Source organism: Leptodactylus fuscus, chromosome 2 (assembly GCF_031893055.1).
Source record: "Leptodactylus fuscus isolate aLepFus1 chromosome 2, aLepFus1.hap2, whole genome shotgun sequence".
NCBI lineage: Eukaryota > Metazoa > Chordata > Amphibia > Anura > Leptodactylidae > Leptodactylus > Leptodactylus fuscus.
This window is the reverse complement of record NC_134266.1, coordinates 133,874,166-133,887,621: the sequence shown is the minus strand read 5'-3', so window position 1 is coordinate 133,887,621 and position 13,456 is coordinate 133,874,166. Positions and strand designations below refer to the sequence as shown.

Below are 13,456 nucleotides of genomic sequence, written 5' to 3'. Positions count from 1 at the left end.
ACAAGAGTTGTAGCTTAAATGACAGTATCTTGTAGGGCTATTTTCATGAAAATCACTGTTTTCTTCTTATGTAAATTAGCTGAGCTGGAGCTTCAATCTCTGCTCTAGATAATCACCCAAAACTGCTGTCCAGCATCAGCCCCAAAGCCCCCTTGCTTGACTGACATTTCCCACTTTGTCAAACTTTCTGCAGTTAGGAATAGGGCTGAGCCGATCTTGAAATCTCAGGATCATTTTTAAAATCCGATTTTCGATTATTTTCCAGCCGATCCCGATCGCGATTGTGAAATTTGCTCGATCGCCGATCAGGATCCAATCTTCCCTGATCCCAATTGCTCAACCCTATTAATGATATATACATGAATATGGTTGAGCTGGTCTTGAGATAACCTCGGACCTCGATCCCACCGGAAAAGATTGGGATCGGAATTCTGATCGCCATCGTGAAATTTACTCAATCGCGGATCGGAATCTGATCTTTTCCGATACCGATCGCTCAACCCCGGTTAGGAGCGGTTAGCGAGAGCAGAAAGCATGTAGGAGAAGACATGCCCCTAAAGCCCTTTTCAGCAAATTTGAATAAACATAAAACACTGATTTTCATGAAAACGGAGCTGCAATGCAGAATAAAGAGACACCTTTGGAAAGCATAGAGGCAGCCCTACAAGGTACTGTCATTAGTTTCATACTGATTTTTATGGTGACAAATTCCTTTTAATAGTTCAATAGCCTTACAAGACTGAGCTACTACATTTACATACATCTGAACAATGACAATATCTGCATGTTTTTCACATGTATATTTGTACCCACATGATAAGTTAAATAACTTTCCAAGAAATTTCCACTAGTATGTGTCCAAAATGGGAAGGTAAAGTAGACTAAAAGCCATACTGAGGGCGCTGAATGTTTTCTGTACAGCAGTGATATGTTGCTGCTACATTCATAACATACATCAGTAGTATTGAATTAGGTGTTTTGTGTGAAATATAGACTAAAACTAATAGGTTATGTGTTCTGCAATGCAATACTGAATAAGTGGCATAGCACAGGTCATTTTTCAATAACACTTTAACCCCAGTTTGTCGCAGATGCTGTGATTTTTTTATCGTCCAAGCAACTGTTTGATCATTTACATGACATACCAAATAGTTACAGAGTTACATTAGCCTTGATCACAGCAGTTATAGAAACATGTCATCTGTATATAACTGCTGAGCCTATGCCATCCTCCCACCTAACTGCATGTACACTCGGGGCTAAGCACTTTAAAGTTCAACAAATAGTTTTTTTTTTCGTTGTGTGGGAAGGGGTAAAGAGGTACAACTGCACCAAAATGTATCTTACTTTTGTATTCCAGATGAAAGCCAGAAGCAGACACACTGATATCAGAAAAGAAATGCAGGTAGAGATGGTTTGATGTGCTGTTCAGCAAGGCTGGTACTGTGGTTCCTGAAACGAGGCAAAAATTCATAAAACTTGAGACAGAGAATAATACTTTTTTACTGCTTTACATATTGAGGTTGTCTTTTTCACAGTCCTACAAGATGAAACAAAGGTTACTGCAGTTAGAACTGGCTGTGAGAAGATAGAATATATCTCCTAGCTGATCGCTCCGTATGCAGCATCATTCACTGCTTTATCTGCAGCTCTGTATTACAGAAACATATGTACCATATATAAAGTACCCACAGAGTTATTATTATTATTGTCAGAACTGGAAAAATTGTTTAGATCATTCATATTTTGTGCACTAAACTGGAGCCTTCTATGCTCATAGAATTGATATCTACTTTCTACCAAAAGATATGGTCATACGTTCTATAATAATTATATGTATAGTATGATAACATTTTATTTTCTTGTAGCTGCTAAATCCAGGTCACACATAGATGAGCGGCAGGTCACAAACTCACATAAACATTGGCTTTGTACATCTCCAGTCCATTGCTACCATAGTATACCATTCAGGAGTTGGAACAATTTTGACAATTTTAACACTAAATTATGTTAGTGTTAAAAATTCAGGCAATATTTTTTAGTTAACATCAATTCAGCTAAATTAAGTGGTTGAATTGAAGGAAAAACAATTATTAGTTATTTTTCTGAAGTAAAAATGCAGATAATAAAATGTAATTGCAATCATTTTCTGGAAAAATTTCAGGGGTGCCAACACTTACTGCCATGCCTGTAACTCAGGCTATAACACTAGTCGTACTTGAAATCTATGCATAGATTTTAATTCTGGTGCATGAGTATTCACCTAAATTATTGAGAATCCATAGAATTTTGATAAATAAGGTGTAGTTAGTGCCAGAGGGGAATGGTATAGTAATAAATGATGGTATGCATTATAAACAAAAGTAAAAATATCAAAATATAGAACTGAATGCAACATTTGAAGTGCAATCTAAGATAATGTAAAACACTTAATTGTTAATAAAGTACCTGAAAAACTCCCAAGCATGGTGGCCGTGTTGTCAGCTCCATCAAAGACCTCAAGTGAGTCCCAGTTTTGCTCTGTACCAAAACTTATAACCTGAATCTAAATGTAAAAAAAAACCACTTTCAGTAGTTAAAGTTTTTACCCTACAGATGCGAGACTACTGTAACTGGGTCCTCATCAAAACTGGAAAAATAAATCCCTTAACAGAATTATTTAGTCGTACCAGTCATGACTGGGCCAGCGGGGCCAGATAAGGTGAGACTTTAATCAATGTGTTGATATGGATCGTAACAAATGTAATATACCATATTTCTTCTTCATACCATTTATCAACTTGTTACGCACAAATGGATTCCAAATTTTAATAGTTCTAGATAAAACTAAATTTAAAAAATATGTGGTTATGTGTTAATAGTAGCACTTTACGTTTTAGGAGATTTTCAATATGAAAAAGTTAACTTACATGACTAACCAACCTAAATATGGCAACCTTGCAAATGTCCAGGTTACATTATAGAGACAGATTATGCTTTTTTATGACCAACAGAGCTGCATAAATCCTTACCAACCTATGTTGTTTAGTTTAGTAATACAGACAGATCAGCTATATGCCATGGTCTTATTTTAGCTTTATCTATAATAAACTCCATTAATGGAAAGTCATCTTTAAAGAGGACCTTTAATGTCCTCAGGCACACACGGTTTTATATACCTCTAGGACGCTGGCAGTGTGCTGAATTTAGCGTACTGTCGGCTTTCCTGTTATGTGCCCCAGAGCTGGAGATATCGGTGCCATTATAATGGCAATTATCTTAGCCCACTGTTAGAAGGGCATTCCTGACAGTCTAGCTGGGCTGTGAGGAACGCCCCTCCTGACAGTACTCATCTATAGCCCTGTACTGGGTGGGCTTTCCCCACCTCCCAGGAAAGACACTAAGCTGTGAGAAGCGCCCACCCCGGCTGTACTCATCCATAGACGAGTACTGGGGGGGAATTCAGTGCAATGTCGGCTTTCTAGTGGTATATAAAACCGTATGTGCCTGAGGACATGAAAGGTCCTCTTTAATATGCAACATGGGTTCTAACTCTCCCAAAGTGTGTTACACTTTGTAATGTTACAAGAGAAGTCATATGAAGAAGTCTCAAAATGGTACCCCACTAAAACCATACTAAAAATTATTTTGATAACTGTTCAAAGCATCTTAGAGAAGAGAAGTTTGCATATGTGGTACCACTGGCCACTCACTAAACCCTATTGGTGAGCGGTCACACTTCTTAACAAAAGATCTGTGTGGTTGACATTTCTACCATGCAGATAATGCTCATTCTAAAGTCTTTCAATTGCAATGGGTATTACCTTAAAATTTACTAAAATTAATTTATATGCTCTCTTCAGTGGCCAAATCTCTTAGATGTAAACAACCATCCCCATAGACCATAATGATGGGTTATGTAGATAACCTGTTTTCCCTAAGTCCCAACAGCGGCACAATATGGGGTATTTTCTGCCCCTGTGTGCTGGTAGGACAGGCGGAATTTTTAATTAGCCAGACTTAACACCTGGCTGGACCCTATAAGAGGGCACCACACCCCTCCCCCTGCGTGTTAATATTAAGTAATCTATAATAGGCTCTATACAATATAATATGTTTACAGTAAAGATATTGGTATTTTCCACATACATACAATCTTTACAAGTGCATACAAGCAACTTATATACATTTAGTCTGTTTTCCTCCACCAAATTATAGGGAGGGAGACTTGTGCCGCTGTTGGGACTTAGGGAAAACAGGTTATCTACATAACCCATCATTCCCTTGCGTCCCACCAGCGGCACAATATGGGGAGATAGCAAGCATAGTCCCCTTATTAGGGTGGGCGCTCTACAGAACTCAACACTGTATGGCCGAAAGCCGAAGCTTCCGCAGACTGGCTAGCCAGTCTATAATGTTTTACAAATGTGGAGTCTGAGCTCCACGACGCCGCCGCACAGATCTGGTCAAGCGGCAAGGCGCACCTTTCTGCCCACGAGGTAGAGACTGCCCTCGTGGAGTGCACTGTCAAGAAGGCCGGAGGAGATAAGTCCTGTATCTCAAATGAAATTTTAATGGCCTCCTTCACCCACCTAGAAATGGTGGGTTTCGAGGCCACCAGGCCTTTTAACTTCCCAAAAAAGTTTACAAAGGGGTTTTCCGATCTTCTAAAAAAGCGCGTGTGCTCTAGATAAATTCTTAAACACCTTGATAGATCAAGTGAATGAAGTTTTACCTCCTCCGGAGTGGAGGGTGTTGGATAGAATACTGGAAGTGTGACCAGCTGGCACCTGTTGGTCACAGAGGGAACCTTGGGGGTAAATCCCGGTAGATATCTTAACTGGACTCTGTCCTCGTAGAAGCTGATATACGGTTCTTCACAGGAGAACGCCTGTAATTCTCCTACCCTCTTGGCTGATGTTATTGCCAAGAGGAATGCTACCTTGTAGGAGAGGAACTTCAGCTCTGCCGACTCCAGAGGTTCAAAGGGCTTACCACATAGCGCTGATAGGACCGTGCTGAGATCCCACTTGTGGACGGGAGCAGATACTGCTGGTCTCAACCTCCCCGCCCCTTTAAGGAAGGAACTTACTAGGGAGTCTTGAGATAACCGCCTCCCCAGACAGGCGGACAGGGCGGCCATATGTACCTTCAAGGTGGCAACCGAGAGGCCCCTGTCAAGGCCGTCCTGAAGAAAGTCCAGGATCACACCCACAGGAGGATCCACGGAGTCCACTTCGTGCTCCTGGCACCAAGTTTTAAAGATGTTACCAATCCTTTGGTAACTTCTATTTGTAGCTTTTGAGCGAGCACAGGAAATCGTCTTTAGGACGGCCCTTGAAAGTCCTCTATTCCTTAATAGGGACTCGTTAACTTCCAGGCTGTCAAGTTGAACCTCCTCAGATCCTGGCAGAGCAGCTCTTCTTGAGTTACCAGGTCTGGGAGGGGGGGAAGCCTCCAATAGATGCCTTGACTCATCCTCATGAGCTGGGCAAACCAAGTCCTTTTTGGCCAGAACGGGATTATGGCGATGCCCGAGACTTGGTCCTGTCTTATTTTCATCAATACCCTGGGTATGATGGGAACCGGAGGGAAGATGTAAAACAGCCTGAACCTCCCTGGGATGGACAGGGCATCCACTGCCAAGGGGTTGTCCTCCTGATACAGGGAACAGAAGGTCTGCACCTTGGCGTTGAGTCAGGTTGCCATAAGATCGACCTCTGGGAGACCCCATCTTTGGACGATCTGCTGGAATATTCCTGGATGAAGCGACCATTCTCCGGATACGGAAATACCCCGACTCAACTGATCCGCTACTATGTTCAGGGAGCCTCTGATGTGAACAGCGGATAGATGGGACAGGTTCTTTTCTGCCCATGAGAAGATTAGGTTCGTGGTTCTTTGAAGGGCTAGGGATCTGATACCGCCTTGTTTGTTTATGTAGATGACCGTTGTCATATTGTCCGACCGGACTTTGACCGCCTTCCCTTTGAGGAGGGGGGCAAAGTGACACAAGGCAAGGTACACTGCCTGAAGTTCCTTCAGGTTGGATGACCCCTGTTCCGGATGTGCCCAAACGCCGTGTATAGTTTTGTCGTCCAAGTGGGCTCCCCATCCCTGATGGGATGCATCCGTTGTCAGCAGGACCCACTCTGGTGGGACCATAGACCTTCCGTCTTTCAGGTGTATCCACCATCTGAGGGAAACACGGGTAGTGGGAGAAAGGCAGATCTTCTTTTGCAGTCCCCGCGGCGACCTGTTCCAGGCGCTCAGCACTTCCCTCTGAAGGGGACGCAAATGCCATAAGGCCCAAGGAACCGCCCTGGCTGAAGAAGACATCAGGCCTAGAACTCTCATGGCGGTCCGGATGGTTATTCGCCGAGTTCTGAACAGAAAGCGGGCAGCTGCCTCTATCTTGAGTTTCCTTGGGCCGGAGAGGTAGATCTGCATCTCCTGGGAATCCAGAATAAATCCGAGACGGCGCTGTCTCGGATTTCTCCCAATTGATCACCCACCCTAGTTTGTGGAGGAGGGATACAGCGATCTGAAGATGTTGGCGGAGTAGAGAAGTAGACTGAGCTTTTATGAGCCAGTCGTCTAAATACGGAACCACGAAGAGCCCTTCTAATCTTAGAGCGGCGATGGGGGCGACCGTCTTGGTAAAGACGTACGGGGCTGACGATATGCCAAAGGGGAGGGCGGTGAACTGAAAATGCTCTCTGCGGCCGGCTATTTGAACAGCTATTCTTAGATATTTCCTGTGTGGGCAAAAAATGCAGGTAGGCGTCCCTGAGATCTAGGGTTACCATTACTTCGTCCTGCTGGAGGAAGGATGTTACAGACTCTACTGTTTCCATTCGGAATGGTTTTTCCTTTAGAAACCGATTGAGATATTTTAAATCTACTATCATCCTCCAGTCCCCAGATGGTTTGGGGACGCGGAACACTGGAGAGTAGATACCGAGCCCTTCCTCCAGAGAGGGGACCCTCTCCAGGGCCCCTTTCGTCCTGTATTCCAAGACGGCTGCCTCTAGGATGGACTGCTGGGCAGCAGGCAGGATACGAGTGCTGGTGAAATGACTGCGGGGAGGCTGCTTGAACTCCAAGGCGTAGCCCTAGGCCACCACCCGCAAAACCCAAGGATCTTTGATGATCTGATCCCACACACAGGCAAAGTGGGCCAGACGCCCACCTACCGCAAGATTGGCCACAGAGAGCTGCGCACCCTCAAAAGGTAGGTTTACCTTTTGGATCATCCCTGGCGCGCCCCCTGCCAGTACCTCTAGGTCGTATTCTGGACCTCCTTTGAGGTTGTGCTGTAGATTGAGCTCCACGCCCCCTCCCTGGGGGAGGCCTTCTGCTTCTGGAGGCCTGCGGCAAGGTTCTGCCTTTGTCCTCAGCCAGACCTTCCATTAGGTCATCGAGGCTGCGCCCGAACACCTTACCCGGCTGGAAGGGTAGACCACAAAGGGCGTATTTGGATGGTAAGTCCGCCCTCCAAGGACGGAGCCACAGTGGCCTTCTCGCGGCTGTGGTTTGAGCCATGGTCTTTGCTGACAGACGTAACTGTTGTCTGGATGACTCTCCCAGGTAATTTGCTGCTAGCTGAATAGAGGACATAGATGATAAGATCTCGTCTCTATCGACGCCAGTATCTATGTCCTGCTCCAGTTGCGTCAGCCGGGCACGTAGGAAGTCTGCCACTTCAGTGGAGGCAATGGCCACAGAGGTCTGAGCTGAAGCAGATGAATAAGCCTTTTTAAGCGTGGAGTCTATTCTCCTGTCCAAGAGGTCCTGTAAGTTAGAGCCGTCTTCAAGAGGTACAATGGTACGCTTGGACATCCTGGCTACCGCCAGGTCTACTTTTGGGGGTGGCCCTCAGCAAGCCAGTTGGACAGGATCCACCGGATATAAATTTTTAAATACTCTGGAGGCCACATGAGACTTCTCAGGAAATTTCCACTCCTGCTCCATAATGGCCATTAATGCCGCATCTACCTGAAAGGCCCTCTGCCCTTCAGCGGTAGAAGCGGAGGCTTCCCCCATGTCACTCAGGCCCCTTGACCGGATGGCCTTCAGCAAACTGGTTGTTTTATCCCATGGGAATATGGGTTTGCTGGCCACGATCGACTGCACCATGGAAGGGCAGGAGTCATCCTCCATCTGCAGTCTTTCCAGGGAGGGGGGAGAAGCAGAGCGCCCTTCTGTCCGCTGCTTCTTGGAGAGCTGGGTGATGGACACGCGGATGTCCTTTAGTGACTCGTCCTACAAAAAAGGAGGAGGAGCTTACCAGAAGTGGGGAAACCATCTTTCCTCTTGTTCTCTGTACCGTACTCACCATATACTCCTTCATCCATATTACCATGTCCCTGGGGGAGGGTTCCTCAGCAGGAGGCCCTCTGCAGGACCGACAACGTGACCAATCGTATCCTGGAACATAGAGGTTAATTAGCAACCTCCTACTGCAGAGAGCCCCTACCCCAGACTACATCTACCATCAGGTAAGGGAATATCGCAATCCCGGCAGGAAAAATGCTTTCTCTTAGCCGAGGATTTCCTTCTCTCCTGGTCCCCAGGAGGAGTGGTGGAAGAGGACATGGTAGTGAAAAAATAGCGACCGCTATGTTCACCTAAATAGAATTACTGTATGAGAGGAGTAACACACATGAAACTCAATAATGGTTTCTTACCGGGCGTAAGGTGAGAGATGGAGGAACAGCTTAGACCAAGATGTCCAAATACAATGCTCAGCTGCAAACTGCAAAACTGCACAAGCCCCACTAGTTGGAAACTAGGAAGGCAAGGACTGAGTGTCCTGCCATCCTTTTTAAACTGAGCGCCGAAAAAGGGGGCGGGTCCGCCCAAAACCCCGCTTCCTTCCCGCTTCCCACCCCCCTAATACCCTCAAAACAAAGATTTGTTTACCTAGAGGGGGGGGGAATGGGGCCAGGGGACTGCACTACCCTGCCCCTAAACCTAGCTCCTTCTCCGGGGCTAATGTTTATAGAATTCCGGTTGCAGTGTGACCGGAAGTGCGGCGCCGGAAGTGCGCTGCAAAGTTTTCCTCCCTGTCCAGGAACGAGGGAGCCGGCTGAAGGGTTCCGGCCCCTATACTCGCTCGCAGAGCCGACGGCCGAAGCTTCCGCATGAAGCTCCGACACTGCAGGTAAGTGCCAGCGGACGGGGAGAAGGGGAAAGAAGGGGAAGACCCTGCTGACACCCCTGCCTTCTCTTTCAGGTCAGGAGCCCCAGCGAGGGACAGGACTCAGGATCAGGTAAGTGACCCAAAGAGCCCTATAGGAGGACACCAAGTCCTCCCCACCTGTCCACACACAGGACAGAAAAAAACACGCAGGGGGAGGGGTGTGGTGCCCTCTTATAGGGTCCAGCCAGGTGTTAAGTCTGGCTAATTAAAAATTCTGCCTGTCCTACCAGCACACAGGGGCAGAAAATACCCCATATTGTGCCGCTGGTGGGACGCAAGGGAATGGGGTCCGTGTGTTTTTGTTCGGTGTCTGCACAAGTTATGCAGAGAGAAAAGTACTTTCCTCTCCGCATGGTTTGTGTAGAACCGCAGTCCATGTGCTTTCATTGCTAACCGCTTTTTAATACGTTCGGTATTCCGTTTGGGGGACCTCAAGCGGATTTCTCGAACGGAATACCGAACACAGATGTGAACCAGGCCTTAAATAAAAAGACAATGTAAAAAAAGTCACTGAAATTGTCCAGTGTAGCTAGTTTAAACTTTGCTACATTAAATATATTTAGACCTTCAAAATTCAATATAATTGAGTTACTCTGTTCCTATAATGTACATTAAGAACACTAAGTACACATTAAAAACATTAGTAATATAATTACATAAGTAGTTTATCAAAAATCTATCAAAATATATATATATAAAAAAATGTTGGGCATATAAAATGAAGGGCAGCCCATCTATAACTAAGACTTGATATCATGGAATGAAGAGAGAAGATACATTTGCAGTTCTACTAAATAAAACTGACAAAGAACGGTAGGAGGTCTGCTTAACAGGGTTTGATATGAAATACAAAGATGAAATGAGGTGTCAGAACATGTTTTCTCCGCTTGGATACAAAACTCCCAAAAACTCGAATACAAAATGTCATGCACAGAACCTTGCTTTCATTATTTTAAAAAAATGGAAACACATAACAAACAAGTCCAGATTTTCATGTTACACATAGACGGAGATATCCCTTCTGTTAGCCAAGCAACAACACACACTGGTCTGTCTGTGCGCTGGCAATGAATTCCACTCTTATGAACAAGTCAACTGGTATGTGCAGCAGGTCTAAGTTCTGTCCCAGTGTGTCAACGCATTTCACAATGACTGTTCAGAAGGGACATTTTACCCCTAACAAGAATGAATGTGCTACACCACAAAACATTGAACTTGGTGACATTCTGAATCTATGACGTTCTGAATGTCCCCTGGGGACTAAGTTGGAAAAGCTATTAAACTGAACTTCAATTAGGAAAGAAGCCATAAATATTGCACAGCAGTGCTTCCTGGGCAAGTGATTTCTCTTTAATGAATGTCCAAACCACCATACGTAGATAAAAGATTTTTCTTTAATTTAAAAGCCGCACAAATGTTGTGTTAAGTTTAATGATTCATTTACAATAAAAGTATCCGTAACACAGAAATAACAAAAAACTGCTAACAATGGCAGCATCTACAATTACACAAAAGCGCACAATGCAGAGTGATTCTGTTCACTATAGGCCTTAATTGCCATACTAAAAATCACTGATTGGATGGAAGAACCTTTCTAACCTTCTCCACAGAGTAGATTTACCAGCTGGCACTGAAGGGAAGCTAGATTTTACAATGAAACATACTAGATGCCATACAAATCATGCTTATCTTAGACCAAAGAAAGTTGCCAGAATTCACATGCCCCATTTGTCAAGCTTGTTGGCAATGATGATTGAAAATGATGTTTGGTGAAGAAACTGAGGATTACTATACAGCAGGATGAGAAGAGAACAATTTTTAGAAAAACAGCAGAATGAAGATGCCACAAACTAAATATGAAAAAAAAAACAACTTTATTATAGTCTGGTCCATATTTATTAACATACATATTTGTGTATCCTTAAAGGGATTTTATCATTAAAAAAAAAAGTTTTTTCAACTAAAACCATGTAGGGATAGCCTTTGGAAAGGCTATTCGTCTCTCTCTTTTTTTTTTTTTTTTTTAAATGTAGATTGTGAGCCCCACATAGAGCTCACAATGTACATTTTTCCCTATCAGTATGTCTTTGGAATATGGGATGGAAATCCATGCAAACACGGGGAGAACATACAAACTCCTTGCAGATGGTTTTTTGCCCTTGGCGGGATTTGAACACCAGGACTCCAGTGCTGCAAGGCTGCAGTGCTAACCACTGAGCCACCGTGTGCCCCCAGCTATTCGTCTCTTCTCATGAGACCACCGCAAAATGGCCAAAGGAACAGTCGACTGCGCGCGTTCCGCCACCATTTTCCACTGTTTTCTTACGCAAGCTCATCACAAAATTGTCAATGGACATGCACAGTGAGCTGTTTCGTCGGCCATTTTTCGGTGGTCTCTAGGAAGAAGAGTGAAGTGAGAGTGGAGTGAAGAGGAGATGCAGAAGACAGAGGCGGCGCTGTAATGGAGAACAACGCTGCACTCTGAGCACAGGGGAATGCACCCTATGCTTTTTGAGCACAATTACCATAATGAATAAAGAAGACAAAATTAAAAAACGGTGGCGCGGACCTTCAACATAAAGGTAGGAGATGAACAGCCTTTTTAAAGGCTATTCCTACGTGGTTTTAGTTTAAATATTTTTTAATGATAGACTCCCTTTAATTAGCTTGAATTTGGGCTCCAACTTCTCATGAAACCAATTCAACAGGCTACAATTTACAACACAACCACAAGTTGATAGAGACACATAGAAGCTAGACATCTTATGACTGTTCATTGCATATTCATGTTGTTTAGAAAGCTTGTCATCTCATGAAACATAAAGGACAGGCAAAGAAGGACACAGCTTATAAGTCAGTATATCAATTTTACCTTTTCAGTTGTATGTGAAAAGGTACAACTAAGAGATTTCTTAAAGTTTTCTTAGTTGGACAAAGGGCCACAAATGTCACTTTCCTTATGGTAGCTCATATCTTACAAATCACTAAGAAACTATAAGGAAGGGAGGAAGGAAACCTCACATTTTGACTTACGGTTCAACATTTCAAGCTGCATTATATTAAATCTGTATATCAAATCTACCTGTTTTTTGTTAAGTAAACATCTTCCTCTTTTTTGTACCCCCATAATTACCATCCAGACTTCTTTAAACCTGACTATCACTTGTATATGAAATCTAAGAAGCAGAGAACTATATTCTTGAAGAGTTTTCACCTGAATTCCTGCTCCTTCTGGTACTGTGATCTTCCATACACAATTTAAACTGTTCAGGTATGGTTCTGGGAAACCTGGAGACAAAATGGTTCCTTTGCGTTCAGTCAGATTCCCTCCACAAGGCACTAACAAATCAAAAGAAAAAGAATATATGTCAGACCTTGTACCAATATTGCATTGAAATGTATAGTGACTATTCATGGATTAGCAATGCATAAGGCAATAAGACTTTAGGGGAGATTACTGTCTTAAATTTAAGCAGCTTATAACTAGACCTGACAGACAAAAGATGCGCCATTTTATTCACAAAAGCTTTTATGGTTGGATAGATTTGGCAAATCTAGCTATATATATTGGACATTTTTCCATTCCTTATGCCGCCTTCTGATTGTCTTATGTTAGACCAATGTTTTTTTCAGAAAATTTTGGCAAAATTTGTTGCATTTTAGAACTTTGCTAGACCATGTCTCATTTATTAAAACTTTTTGAAATCTGTCTAGTGAGCAGCAAAAAGTCTCAAAACCAATAATAAATCTGATTCAATGCAATATGCAAGTTATTTAGTGCAAGTAGGCCAGAATTCTAGAACATCCCATGGCTTATACAATATAATCATGGTAAATTATCATTAGATAAATCGATCGACATATAAAACATCGGACGTCAATCAACACAAAATGGTACTTACCAACACAGGATGGCACTGACGTGTTCCACTGTGCTAGTGCTCCCATCACTGCTTGACATTCAATATTCTTGGAGCCTTGCAATGCATACCCAGGAATGCATTCAAAACGGATGACAGCTCCAACTGAAAAGTCATTCCCAATACGGCGTCCATACTTGGGTTCTGGTATTGAGCTGCATTGAGTGGCACTAGTACGAGGAACAGCTATAAGAAGCAAAGAGATGGTTGCAGGTACAGTAGATCGAGATAGTGGCAGGTCAAGGAGGGGTAAGGAAAAAAGAGAATGAAAAGTATTTATAGAATATTTTGGTAAATGGACGTACTGCTAAAAGGAATAAACAAATAATATTAGATAATGTGGACAATACAT

General features: G+C 43.5%; 1 protein-coding gene across 2 annotated transcripts in view; it reads right to left on the bottom strand.

Moving 5' to 3' along the window:
• The window catches only part of CSMD2 (CUB and Sushi multiple domains 2), an 801,202-nt gene that overhangs the window by 86,744 nt on the left and 701,002 nt on the right, over positions 1 to 13,456 (bottom strand). For both annotated transcript variants that reach the window (XM_075264669.1, XM_075264670.1), the window contains 4 exons: positions 13,087 to 13,290; positions 12,399 to 12,523; positions 2,449 to 2,545; positions 1,348 to 1,452 (listed from right to left, as the gene is read on the bottom strand). In XM_075264669.1, the coding sequence (XP_075120770.1) occupies positions 1,348 to 1,452; positions 2,449 to 2,545; positions 12,399 to 12,523; positions 13,087 to 13,290 (531 nt within the window). The remainder of the gene's footprint in view (positions 1 to 1,347; positions 1,453 to 2,448; positions 2,546 to 12,398; positions 12,524 to 13,086; positions 13,291 to 13,456) is intronic.